The sequence below is a fragment of the Psammomys obesus genome, unplaced genomic scaffold (assembly GCF_907164565.1).
Source record: "Psammomys obesus unplaced genomic scaffold, mPsaObe1.curated_primary_1811, whole genome shotgun sequence".
Lineage (NCBI taxonomy): Eukaryota > Metazoa > Chordata > Mammalia > Rodentia > Muridae > Psammomys > Psammomys obesus.
The window spans coordinates 1,173,710-1,187,072 of record NW_026595981.1 but is presented as its reverse complement, the minus strand read 5'-3'; the positions used below and the strand labels follow the sequence as shown (position 1 = coordinate 1,187,072).

The window sequence follows — 13,363 nt, the reverse complement described above, 5'->3', positions numbered from 1 at the left end:
GAGTACAAAGTGAAGAGGGAAGAGAGCTCAGGCTGGAGTCCAGAACTCCTCTATTAAACAACCCAACAAATCCTCCTCTTTAAACATTCCTGCCAATGCATCAAATATTCAAATGATTCTTGTTATTTATTACATTTTTCTGCTAGCAAAGCAGATTGATTTATCTAGGAAAAAGTCTGCTTATTATCCATACTTTCATCAGTTCCTAACATTTCTGAAATTCTGTAAAGGGAATCCACGGATTCCACAGACCGCTTAGACAGTTTCCAGTTTTTTCCAAATTGTAGGTCATGATTCAGTGGGTCATGAAATTAATTTAGTGGGTTCTGATTAGCATTTCAAAATGAGGTAAGCAAAAGGCGAATTGTCACAGCACAGCGCAGGCAGTGAGCATCCGCACATTCTCACTTGGTGTCTGGACCAGTTTTATGGCTCTAAATGCCACAGAATCTCCCAGGTCTGGATCTCTATCCCAGGCCTCTGCCCGAAATTCCAAACATATTGAGACATCACCCTTGGGCATGCACCAGACACATGCAACTCAAATCTGAAGCGTGGATTTTCTTTCCCCGTCTGGGGTTCCCAGGTGGTTATGCAACACATGTCAAGAGCCATTACATCTCAGAATCCAAACGCTTCTTCCCACCCTAACGGCAGCCATGCTGGACGAGGTCCGACTTCTCACTGGGGTTACTGCACTGGCTTCCCTGCTACTACCGTGGCTCCTTCCGAAGACACAGGGGTTCTTTAAAACAGGGCTCTGGGCCAGTCAGATTGTTCAGACCTAAGGCACTTCCTGCCAAGTCTGACAACCTGGGTTTAATCCCCAGGACCGGCATGGTAGAAGGAAAGCACCAACTCCCCAAAGCTGTCCTCTGACGCCCACACGTGAACTGTGGCATGTGCCTGCATGCACATACTATACACATAGACACAAAAGTAAAAAAAAAAAAAATCAATAGAAAGTCATTAAAAAGAAAAATCAGGGCTCAGCAAAGTTTTCACATAGAAGGCTAATGTACTTAGGCTTTGTAAGCCAAGAAGTAAATATTAATTATAGTTACTCATATAGCAAGGCGATTTCTAAAAATATAATAGTAGAGTTTAAATTTTTTGTAATGTAAGTCTACTGGTGACAACAGCGGTATTATTTCCTTTTTAAAACTTTTTATTTATAATTACTACTAGTAGCAGTGTGCTTGTGTGTGTCCACACTCCACCGCATGTGTGTGGCGCTCAGAGCACAACTCTGAGGATCTCTCCTTCCACCTTTGCGTGGGTTTCAGAGATTGAACTCAGGTCATAAAGCTTGCATAGTGGGTCGTCGGGCTTGCATCCTAGGAAGGCAAGGATTTTACTTGCTGAACCATTACCAGCCTTTTTTATTTATTTAAAAACAACAATAACAAAAAATGTCATTTTGCTTAATTAGGGTTCAGGACTAGTGCTCCTTATCTTACAATCAACCGCAAATGTTTATCCAGCAAAAACCATTCTTCGCTGTGGTCCTAAGAGAAAAACATACAGTTGGATGGCTTTATCCTGCAGGCTTAGTTTGCTCATCTCTCTTTGAAAATATAATCAGCTCACATCACTCTCTCAAGCCTCTGCCAACCAGTTTTTTATTGCTGTTTAACAAACTAGCCCAGCTGAGCGGCTGCAAACAATAGTCCTTTATTACCCTCACAGTCCTGTGGGTCGAAGCCCAAGCAGCCATGGCTGCCTCTCTGCTTAGGTTCGCACAGGGTGAGAACCCCCTTCGAGGGTTTGGGAAAGAGTCTTCCTCCAGGCTCACTAGGTTGCTGGCAGGAGACGGTTCCTGGGATTGTCGGAGGTCCTTACTTCCTTGCTGGCACGATTTGAGCCGCCTGTGTTCCCCAATACTCACTGTGACTTACACCGCCTGTTTTCCCCCGACTCTCTCTGACCTTCTGTTGTGATCCAGGCTATCCTTTTTGCTATGGCTTGAACCTACTCCGTACACCCACACATTCACATCCTTTCCTGGCGATCATTGTTATTTGCCCGTTTTCATTCCATTTTTAGTGTATGTGTTGCCATTTTGTTGTTGTTGTTTTTCACATAGAGTGTCAATATGTTGCCCTTGCTGGCCTGGAACTCTCTACATAGATCAGGTTGGCCTTTAACTCAAAGAGCTCTACCTGCCTCTGCCTCTAGAGTACAGGGATCAATATTATTGATTGCTTGGCAATCGATATTACTTACTGAGTAAATGGTCAAGTGGTGGGCAGCACTCTAGTTCCTAAGACTCAGAGAACATGGAGGAAAAGGGAGTGCAAAGATTCTAGGAGCCAGAGGATCAGAAAGTCTGCTGTGAGAGACTGTATCTCCTAGAAATGCCAGTCTCGGTAACATGGCTGCCTAAACAAGACCTCGGTCTTGTGTGTATAGGTTAACTGGAAAGAGGAAAAAATTAGTCACAAAAAACTACAAGCAACTAAGGAATGTTGGGAGTGGGAGAAAGTCTTCTCCAGTGAACTCCCCATCAATACCAAGTTGAAATGATATACATACAAGTAACAGTATAGGGAATGGGCATGTTGTTTTCACATGTTTAGGAACACACACATACACCACAACGTTTGAAAAAAAAAAAAAAGAGGCCATGAATTTGATAGAGATCAAGAGCAAGGTAGGGAGGGGTACATGGGAAGGTCGGAGGAAGGAAAGGGAAGGGGAAAATGATGTAATTATATTTTAGTTTCAGAAAAAAAATTAAAAAACAGTATTTACTGAATAAATGAAACTTGGGGAACTACACTGTTTTCTACACATGCACATGTTTAGCCGTTTGTGAGGTAAAATGTCTGTCTTACTGATGAATGCAGTCCATAGAATCAGAATAACTAGCGCTAGACTGTATGATTTCCAGGGTTCTTCCCCCACTTTAGCACCTAACGGGTTTCTATGGGCAGCTACACAATCTGCACCATATCCTTTGAGCGATACCAAGTCTACATCCCAGTCTACACCAAGTACTACAACAAGGATGACACTAAATGACTGAAATATGACACCTACAAAAAGACAAAGGTAGTCATCCTTACCCGTTCCATAGTCACAGACCAGAAAGAAATGCGAAAACAAGCAAGAACTGCTAAATGCCCCATAATATAAGAATATAGCCAGGCACAGTGGCGCACCCCTGAAAGCACTGTGGGAGGCAGAAGCAGGTGAACTCTGTGAGTTCGAGGCCAGCCTGGTCTACAAAGTGAGTCCAAGACAGCCAAGGCTACACAGAAAAATCCTTTTTCAAACAAACACACACACACAAATATATAGATAGATAGATATTTCTTCCATCAAAATGAGACATGACCAGAGAGAATGTTTTCCAGACCAAAATTTCCCCAAAACTTCCATTCACTTACTGAAGATGGGAAGAGGAATGAAGAAATATGTCGCTCAGAGTCTCGGCTGTGGAAATTGTGAGCTGCGTGGACTTCGGGAGCAGAGCCCACTTGTTGAGTAGGTAGGATTCCCATTCATCCATGGGCAGATGCATGCTGCCTCAGCTCTGCAAAGGTAGAAAAGGAGGATTCAGCTTTCTACAAGTGCTCAATTCTAGAAAATTGAGATTTCATCCCAGCAAGTGAGAAACAACAAAAATCAATTCTTCTGGTCTTTTTCTACAGCTGTTGATTTGCTGAAGGAGATCCATGGTACCAACTCTCTGAACATCCTGTCACTCAGAAATATTCAGACTGTTCAAGAAACCATTGGAGGTAGTGGTTAAACAAGTATGAATCAAATAGCAGATGGCTACTATTGCAGTCCTTACCCTAGCTGCCCAAGGCCATCCAGCCTTATCTTCCGTTTTCTGTTTCAATCTCCAGGTCTTTCAGTTCACAGTCTAGCGTTTTTGTTTTTATTTTCAACACAAGGTCTTCCTTCAAGCTCAAAGAACTCTGCCTGCTTTTACCTGAGTGTCACTACTCCAGACCCCCAATTTTTTATTTTTGAGGGTCTCATGTAGTCCAGGCTGCCCTCGAATTTACGGTGTCGTTAAGGATATGACCTTTTAAGTTTTGCTGCCTCCACATCTCAACACCGCAGGCTCTCCAGTACTTCTGCATAGGCCATTTGTGCTTCTGGGAACCTCACTGCCCTCGCTGGAATCCACCTGGCAAATTCTCACACAGACCTGACTTTGTTGAAACTGCATCCCTTCTCGCAAGCCTCCTTGATTTTCCCCCTACTTGGGACTCCACCACATGTGTGGCTCACGTCGCCCCTGCCATGAGGCTGGGCCCTGCGCTGCCACAACTCCCAGGTCCGACTAAGCTCTGCTGAGGGCGGAGACTGAGTCTGATTTACCTGGTTGATTTCACAGTGCCAAGCTCTGGGCCTGGCACGGGCGCAGGGCACGCACAGCGTGGCTGAAGAGCCCAGGTCACTGCTCTGACTATAGTTAGCAGCAGATTTACCGGGGAACAACTCCGACTGTCCCCTGGACTGCCATTCTGTCCATCCGCCAAACTTCCGACAGCTGGCAGGGGACCAACTCAGCGGCACCGCGCAGACAAGGGCGTCCCGCGGCCCAGCGCCCCGCCCTCGGGCGCCGCCGTCCCGCCACTGGGCGGTCACGTGCTCCGCCCGCCCTGCGGAAGCCAATGCGGGCTGCCGGCGCCTGGGCCCGCCCCTCGCGCCGCGCGCACGTCGGGGGCGGGGCGGCACGCTCGGGGGGCTCTGGCCAATCGCTGAGCAGCCCGCCGGGCCCGGCCGGGACGCGCAGGCCGAGCGGAGCGCGAGCGCGAGCGCGGGAGTTAGTGGCGCAGCCATGGTGGGACATTTGAGCGAGGGGGCCATCGCGGTAAGCAGACGGCCCGGGGCGGGGCCGATGGCCCCGGCGGCGCGGGCCTGGAAGCGCTGCACAGCGGCCCGGGGGAGGGAGCCGCTGTCGGTCGGGAGGACGTTGGGGAGGAGATGCTGTAGCCGCGGGGGAAGCCGCCCTGGTCTCGAAGACCCTCCCTCTCCCCACGAGGCATCCCGGCCCCCGCGAGACGAGCTCGCGTTTCTTTTTGTTTGTTTTTGGCTTTTCGAGACAGGGTTCTCTGTGTAGCCTTGGCTGTCCTGGACTCACTCTGTAGACCAGGCTGGTCTCGAACTCAGAGATCTGTCTGCCTCTGCCTCTGCCTCCCGAGTGCTGGGATCACAGTCGTGCGCCACCGGGCCCGGCCACGAGCTCGCATTTCTTCTACCTAAGAAAACAAGACTTACAAACATGCCCCTGTCTACCGTCGGCGGCCTCGCTTTCCTCCCTTTCCCATTAACCTCCAAACTTTGCTGGAGTTGTTTTTCGCTGTTTCTTTCCTTTTCCTCCTCTTAACTCTTTACCCCTATTAGACTTTCCTCTAGTCAGGAGAGAAAACAGCTCCAGTGGCCTCGCAGTAGCCAAATCGGAAGACGTTGTTTCGTTTTCAGTTGAGGTTGTTTGGGCTTGTTGGGCTTCTGTCTTGCTAGTGTTCATCGCTCGCGTTGGCTGCTTTCCTTGTCTTATTTGCAAGGAAATAAAAGTTTCCTCTGTAAACTTTTGTTGACTCAAGGCCCTCTGTTAATTAACGTATAGGCCCTCATCTGCGTGTCAATTACTCATTAATTTCTTCCTTCTGAGCTACCTTTGCTCTGCCCTCTATCCTTAAAGTCATCTAAATTGAACACATCTCAGAGCAAATCCGTTATGTCCCCAAGTCTGGATGTTTATGTACAAGTATGTGTGTTTATGTACATGAGTGCATTGCCTTGGAGGCCAGAGGACAACTTTATGAAGTTGGTTCTCTGGCTGCTTTTCTCGGGATTCTGGGGGTTGCTCGTAGCCAGGCTTGCACAGCAGGCACCTTTAACCTCGGAGCATTACCCTATGTTGTGCCTGAGCCTGGGTGCTCGCATAACAGATCTATGCGTCATCTGCCTTCTATCCACACTGGAAGGATCATTTGTTGCCCGAGTCAGCACCTCTCTTCCCACCGTCTCTACCCACCATCCCCCGACAGACCTTGTCTGTCTTTCTGTTTTTTAAAAATATATCCTTGCCCTGGAGGCCATTGGTCATGGTTTCCATTTCTTTTACTAACGGAACTTTCCGGTGCAGCTCAGTTGTTACTGAGTTGGTTGGTAAAGTAACTAGACTGAATCTATTAATTTTGAGATTCTGATTCCTTTTTGTTCACTTATAACACGTGAGGCTTTGGGCAGCATTCTGAACTCTTCCCCTTGTCTGTTAAATGAGGGTGATATAGAGAACCCATTACCCAGGGCTGGTTGGAGGATTGAGTTTCTGAGTTTAGTGTTTAGCGCCTGATAGTGCAGCTATCACAGATGTAAGTGTACATTTATTTGATTAATATTCACTACTTTGTGTTTCCTACACTAAGTTTTAGAGACTGAGCCTGCACCCACTTCCGGTCCCCACCCCCAACCCCCTTAGAGTGATAGCCCTAATACTTGGAAGATACTTACAAGCTTTAGGTGCCTAGTGTTTGCTGGTTGTATGAGTGAGTGAAACAATGGAAAGAAAGGGACAAAAGTGGAAGGGAGAAAAGAACAAGCTTAGAAAATAAGAGGAAAAACAGTAATCAGAAACAAAGGGATAGTTGGATACATTGGGGTTAAATAAAGTGTTGAAACTTGGAATGTGATTTTTGAATTGTCCTGATTAACATTATAGCTTCCACCTTTTATCCTTCAGACAAATTACAAGTGATTCCTTACTTTTACAAATTATGTTCATAGGGTTGAATAATTTGCTAAGCTTTCTTAAATATAAAACATTTTAGAAAGTCCTATTTCCAACATTAGATCAAGTATTACTTATACTTTGTTCATAGATAAAGTTGTGGGGGGGTTTCTTTTTACATTTTGTTTGTAGATAAAGTGGGGTTTTGTTTTCGTTTGTGTGTTTTAAAGACAGTCCTGGCTCTCCTGAAGCTTATCTGTAGACAGGCTGGCCTTGATCCCAGCACCTGCGTCTGCCTCCCGAGTGCTGGGATTGAAGATGTGCCACCATAACGGGCTCCGCGGTGTTTTCATATGCATCAGTGGTGAGAGTGTGCAGAGCCCAGGTTACCTGGTCATCAGCTAATGAAAGTGTCCTGTTAGCACAAAAGCTTCAAGCCCTAATAGTTACTCGAACAGGAGAAATGGAGGTATTGGGGGCAGAAGTTATGGAAGGAGGCTGTGCCTGGGGCTATTGCGATAAGGAGAAGTCCGAGACTGTTTACTCTCTGTTCCAGAGGCTGGAGATCAAACCCAGGACGGGTATGCTAGGCAAGCACTCCATGGCTACACTAGCCCTCTGGCCAGTCCAGCATGTATATATAACATAATTCAGTTATAGGAGGAAAAGGGCAAGGAAATTAATATTTTTGATGATTTCCAATGTTAGTTATTCTTTTTATTAATATCACATTTAACAAAGATGTTAAAGTGCAAAGAAGTATAAGCTGCCCATGACCCTGATGGTTATATTTTGTTGCTCTGTGGTTTTTATTAGTAATGTTACTTGGAAAATTTAGATGTTTTTCTGTTGTTCTGAGGTGGTTTCTCTCTGTAGCCTTGGCTGTCCTGGAACTCATTCTGTAGACCAGGCTGCCCTCGAGCTCAGAGGCAGAGCTGTCTCTGCCTCCTGAATGCTATGATTAAAGGCAAGTACCACCAACACTCAGCTCTTCAGTGTACTTTTTAAAAAGGTTTATTATGTATATGGATGTTTTCTCTACATGTATATCTGCATACCAGAAGATGGCATTAGATAACATTATCGACAGTTGTGAGCCACTATTTGAGTGCTGGGACTTGAACTCAGGACCTCTGGGAAGAGCAGCCAGTGGTCTTAATCCCTCAGCCATCTCCCCAGCCCAACTTAAAGTACCTTTTTTAAGTTGGTTATTTTATTTAATTATTACTTTATTTACAGTGGTGTTCTGCCTGCGTGTATATCTGTGTGAGGATGTCAGATCCCCTAGAACTGGAATTACAGTTGTGAACTGCCAGGTGGTTCTGGGAATTGAACTCGGGTTTTTTGGAAGAGCAGCCAGTGCTCCTAATTGCTGAGTCTTCTTTCCAGCCCCTAAAGTACTTTGAAGTGTACATGTTATATGTTCCAGAGAAAATTTTACCTTTGTATATTTATGATGCTTTTAAAATTAAGAACAATATTCTGTATGTGGCTTTAAAGTTAAACAGAACAGAACGGTGCTTAATGAAATTATTGACCTTTGCTTTTGGAATTACTTAATGACCTTCACCTTGCCCAGTGTTGTAAAACAGGGTCTTGCCATTGTAGCGTGTGGCCTACCTCATGTCCCCCAGGCTGGCTTCCACCTGTTTTAGTCCTCCTACCTCCCCCTTTTGAGGGTGGGATTACAGGTGTGAGCTGTCACACCCAGGCCAGGTCCATGTGGGCTGCAAGATGGCTCGGTGGGTGATGCACCTACCACCAAGCTTAAGTAATGATCAGAGTTTGATTCCCAGGACCTGCATGGTAGAAGGAGACCAACTTCTGCAAGTTGTCCTCTGGCATGCACGCGTGCACGCGCATACACACACACACACACGATGAATAAAGATTAAAAAACAACATTCTGTGGAATGTATTCATAAGCCAGCTCTTTGTTTTTTCAAGGCAGGGTTTCTCTGTGTATCCTTGGCTGTCCTAGACTCTCTTTGTAGACCAGGCTGGCCTGGAACTCACAGAGCTCACCCTGCCTCTGCCTTTTGAATGCTGGGATCAAAAGCACCACCATGCCGGGCTTCCTAAGCAACTCTTAAGGAGACAGGTTGAAAGTTCAAGGCTAGTTTAGGCTACAAGGTAAGATTCTGTCTCAAAAAGGAAATCAATTAAAAAGTCCAGGCCTGTAGCTCAGTTTGTAGGGTACTTGCCTAGTTTACATAAATCCCTGGATTACTCCCCTGTGCTGTACAGAAGTAACAGGGGGTGGCTGGCCCAGCTCAGTCGTAACGTCAGCACTTGAGAGGCAGAATCGGAGTGGGACTTACCCACAAAGTGGTTTTGCTCTGGGTCATTTTGTTTGGAGACGCAGTCTCGTGATGGTTACAGGTTGGCTTTGAACATCTGGCCTCGGGCATTCCGTTTCCGCCTGCCAAGCGGCTGGGACTACAGGCTTTTATTTTTATTTTTGGGCTATTAGAAATGAAGATGCTTGGAACACTTATATACAGATCTTTATGCATATAAATATTTAAATATATTACATATAAATTATTCATAATATATACATAAATTATGTAATATGTATTAAATGTCTTGTATATGCAAAGCAATCCAGATATTTACAGATAAAGATCTGAAAGTGCAATTTCTAGGTCATATGGTAACTGAATGCTTAATTTGGTAAGAAATCACCAATTTTCCAATGCGTTTGTGAAGATTCCAGTTGCCAGTGCTTGGTGCCACTGTCTGGGTTTTATTGCTCGGATGAGTGTCTAGGTGGAATGCTGGCTCACTGGCTTTATTTGTATTTCCTTGATTAGGAACGACACTGAACGCCCTTCAGTGTCTGTACTGTCCATCTTGTGAAGTGTCCACATCTTTTGTTCTCTTGAATTTGGGTGTTTTCTAGAATGTCTCTCAATGCCAGGGCATTAGGGTGTCAGGAGCTCCAGGCTAGCATAAGCTGCAGAACAAGAGCAGGTCCTAAAAAAAAACAAAAACAAAAACTTGGGTTGTAGCATTAATGAGTTGGAAGAATTTATTTTGTATATATATCTGTCAAAATTACAAATATCACAATTATTTTCTCTTACACTGTGTTGCCTTTTCATTTAAGCTCTTAAGGATAAGGCACAGAGACTCGAGCTAGAAAGAGTCAGCCGCTGAGCTACACCCCCAAACTTGCCTGTCCACCCATGTGCCGCTGAACATCAGCGCAGGTCAGGCAGCCGCTGCAGGAACTGCTTCTCTCCTCTTGCCCAGTGGGACCCAGGTTCAAATTCATGTCACCTGGCCTGTTAGCACGCATCTTTGCCCTCTAAGCCATCTCACAGGCTTCATCTTTTAATGATCCCCACCCTCCCTCTCTCTTTCTGAGGCTTGGTCTCACCAACCCTGGCTAGCCTCAAGTTCACAGAGATCTGTCTGCATCTGCCTCCTGGGTGCTGGGAATGAAGGCATACGAGATGGTGGCTGGAGAGATAGTCACTTAGAAGGAGAGCAGATAACTGTTCTTCTAGAAGAAATAGGTTTAATTCCTAGCATTCAAATAGCCACTCAGAACAGTCTAACTCCAGTTTGCCTTTTTTAAATTGTATTTTTGTATTTTAAATATTTGCTTAACTCTAGGTTACAAATCTTTGTCCCATGTTTTTCTTGTAAAGTTTTAAGTTTTGGTTTCAGACCTGTGAACCATTTCAAGTTAACGTTTAGTTAATTAACTAGTTAGTGTTTATTGTGTGTGCTTGTGTGCAGATGCGCGTGCATGCGTGGGTAGACCTGAATTCAGCCCTGAGTGTTGTCTCTCAGAGGTCATCCTTATTTTTTGAGACAGGGTCTCTTTGTGCTTAGTATGGTGACTTTCAAGAGTTGGTTCCCTTCCTCTTCCACAGCAATTCGGGTCAAACTCGGGTCGTCAGGCTGTGGTCTTTACCCACTTAGTCATCGTGAGGGCCCTGGCTAGGCAAGCTCTTAGGACAGTATTATTTATAGTTTACTCCAAATGGCAAACTGCTCCCCCCCCACTTCCCCCCAAAAAACTGTCAGTTTTTAAAGTTGCTTTTAAAATTTTTTATAAGAATCTGTTTTTCTTTTTTAGGCCATAATGCAACAGGGAGATACATCCATAAAGCCCATCCTTCAAGTCATTGTAAGTATCTGCCTGTGTGTTGAGCCAAACGAACAGGTTTTAACTCATATATAATTAAAATTTACATTTGATGAAAGACACACAGTTTTGTCTACTTCCCAGAATACACACGCACATTCTCTCTCTCCCCTCTTCCCAGAACACAGACTCACATTCTCTCTCTCACATACACAAACAGATACTGTAGTTTTTGGTTTGGTTTGGTGGGTTCAAAAATGTGTCATTCTGCCCGAATGTTGCCATTCTTTCTGCATGTTCCCTAAAACAGTTCCTTGCATGTGTTAGGTGACATGTTATACATAATTTTGAGATACAGAAGAGAGAACACAATTACTGATACTTCATTTTATATTGTTTTCATAATGTTCGTGGAGAGCGTTTGGAGGAAAAATCGTCAGTGCGGTTTTCTTTCATTTGTATTTGGGTGTCAGGAGGATGGGCGAACAGTTCGTCTTGTCTTAAACTAGTGGCAGATCCACTCTCCTGCCACTTCGGTTCACTTACCCTTAGGGATTGGGCAGAGAGCCTGCTTAATGAATCAACTTTTCTATCAACTCTTCTAGAACATCCGTCCCATTACTACAGGGAATAGCCCACCCCGGTATCGACTGCTTATGAGTGATGGGTTGAACACACTCTCCTGTGAGTATGATGAATAAATCTTGGCTCTGGGAATACTTGGAAAACAGCAGCACGCCCTACCCTTGATTGCAGTGTTTTGAGGCCCTGAAGCTCACACTGGCTGGGGGCTTTGTTCAGGCAGCGTTGCCGCTGGCAGAGCCGCTCTGACAATAGACCGGTATAGTGGAAAGCTGCCATTCAGCTTAATTAATTTTCTCTAACTGGTGTTGTATGTTTTCTTTGATTAATTTCCCTGAGGATAGTATTGACATTTTGTGTGATGGGTGAGCTGTCCTATACTTCCTTTTTTCAGGAGTTTTATTTCTGTCCTAGAAGCTTTAAAAAGAAGGTGGAGGCCCTTCCGGAATATTTTCTGGTGTCTGTAGTCACAGTATTAAAGCCCTGGAAAGGATTGCCTTCATTTTCCCCAGAAACTGGAATGACAGTAAAAATGATTTGTGGCCTTTGAGGAACAGATAACATTTAGGAGTAGCCACAGACTAACATGGGACAGATTTGTGCTGCTTCTCTATGCAGAGTCTGAGGAGTTTTAACAGCTGTGATGATTTTTGCTTGTTGCCTTTCGCTTAAGGCTGGAAGGGCTTGGAGGCTGAAGTTCTCTCTTTGCTTTGCAGCTTTCATGTTGGCCACACAGCTGAACCCTCTTGTTGAGAAGGAGGAGCTGGCCAGCAACTGTATTTGCCAGATCAACCGGTTCATCGTTAATACCCTGAAAGATGGAAGGTATGCGTTTCGTTCTCCGCTTGTTTGCTTTGTAGAGTGGGGACTAAAGTTTGAACTGAGAAGGTGCCAGGTGCTAACATTCAGATAGGAATTTTAATTTAACAAGGCAGTTAGTCACAGCTGAACTCTGTGACTAACTGTGGCATCGAGGGAGAAATACAGAAGAAAACAAATTGGAAACCTCAAAGAACAGATTGAAATAGAATGCATAGTTCTGCTTATTTCTGTTTTTTTTCATCATTATTGTAGTAATTTTTATGGTTGCTGGGAATTGAACTCAGGACCTCTGAAGAACAGCCAGTGTTCCTAATGTCTGAACCATCTCCCCAGCCCCTCTTTTATTTTTGAGGCAAGGTCTCACTGTGTAGCCCTGGCTAGCTGAAGCTCACTATATAGTAGCGGTCACTTCCTATAGCAAAAAGAAGCATTTAAGTGTACAGTCTGGTTCCTTTTTTGTCATCTTGAGTCTTCCATAGTAACTGTGTTTGGCCAATGTAGAATGTGGTTCCATACTTGCAAGATGTTACATGCTAGAAATACAATGTGAGTAGAATTGCTATTCCCATTGCCAAAAAAAGGTCTCACTTTTGAAAAAAAGACTGTATTTTAGGGAGAGTTTTGTATACTTCTTTCTCATTTTTTATTTTCAATGATAGAATACATCCAAAATGCATGGGAATCAAACATGATAAACATTCTGGTGTACATGAAGTTATGCCACTATATGTTATATTACCTGTATGTGTGTATATAAGTATGTGTGTGTTTGTGTATGCTTAAAGATTTTATGTGTGTGTTTTTGTCTACATGTATACTTGGACATCAGAAGAGGGCATCGAATCCCATAAGACTACAGTTAAAATTGTGAGCTGCCTTGTTGGTGCTGGGAATTGGGCTCAGGACCTCTGAAGAGCAGTCAGTGTTCCTAATGTCTGAACCATCTCTCCAGCCCCTGTTTTATTTTATTTTTGAGGCAAGGTCTCACTGTGTAGCCCTGGCTAGCTGGAGCTCACTATATAGACCAGTCCAGCCTCTACCTCAAAGAGATCTGCCTGTCTCTGCCTCCTGAGTGCTGGGATTAAAGGCGTGGTTATGAACAGCCTTGTGGTTGTTCTCTCCAAGAGAAGCAAGTGCTCTTAGCCACCTAGCCATCTCTT

The 13,363-nt window shown here is 44.7% G+C and overlaps 2 protein-coding genes across 6 annotated transcripts in view; one reads left to right on the top strand and one right to left on the bottom strand.

The window, feature by feature from the left end:
* The window catches only part of Smyd4 (SET and MYND domain containing 4), a 52,173-nt gene extending 47,594 nt beyond the window's left edge, over positions 1-4,579 (bottom strand). For 3 of the 5 annotated variants that reach the window (XM_055620304.1, XM_055620307.1, XM_055620308.1), the window contains exons 1-2: positions 4,339-4,579; positions 3,393-3,538 (exon numbers count right to left, since the gene is read on the bottom strand). In XM_055620304.1, coding sequence (XP_055476279.1) covers positions 3,393-3,526 — 134 coding nt within the window. In that variant the 5' untranslated portion in view covers positions 3,527-3,538; positions 4,339-4,579. Of the gene's footprint in view, positions 1-3,392; positions 3,539-3,802; positions 4,273-4,338 lie in introns of those variants that run through there. The other 2 variants (XM_055620306.1, XM_055620309.1) reach the window with 1 other exon arrangement.
* Positions 4,580-4,734: 155 nt separating this feature from the next.
* Rpa1 (replication protein A1) overlaps positions 4,735-13,363 on the top strand; it is a 50,207-nt gene continuing 41,578 nt past the window's right edge. Inside the window, exons 1-4 of the mRNA XM_055620164.1 lie at positions 4,735-4,834; positions 10,791-10,841; positions 11,405-11,483; positions 12,098-12,206. Of these exons, the coding sequence (XP_055476139.1) occupies positions 4,802-4,834; positions 10,791-10,841; positions 11,405-11,483; positions 12,098-12,206 (272 nt within the window). The 5' untranslated portion in view covers positions 4,735-4,801. The remainder of the gene's footprint in view (positions 4,835-10,790; positions 10,842-11,404; positions 11,484-12,097; positions 12,207-13,363) is intronic.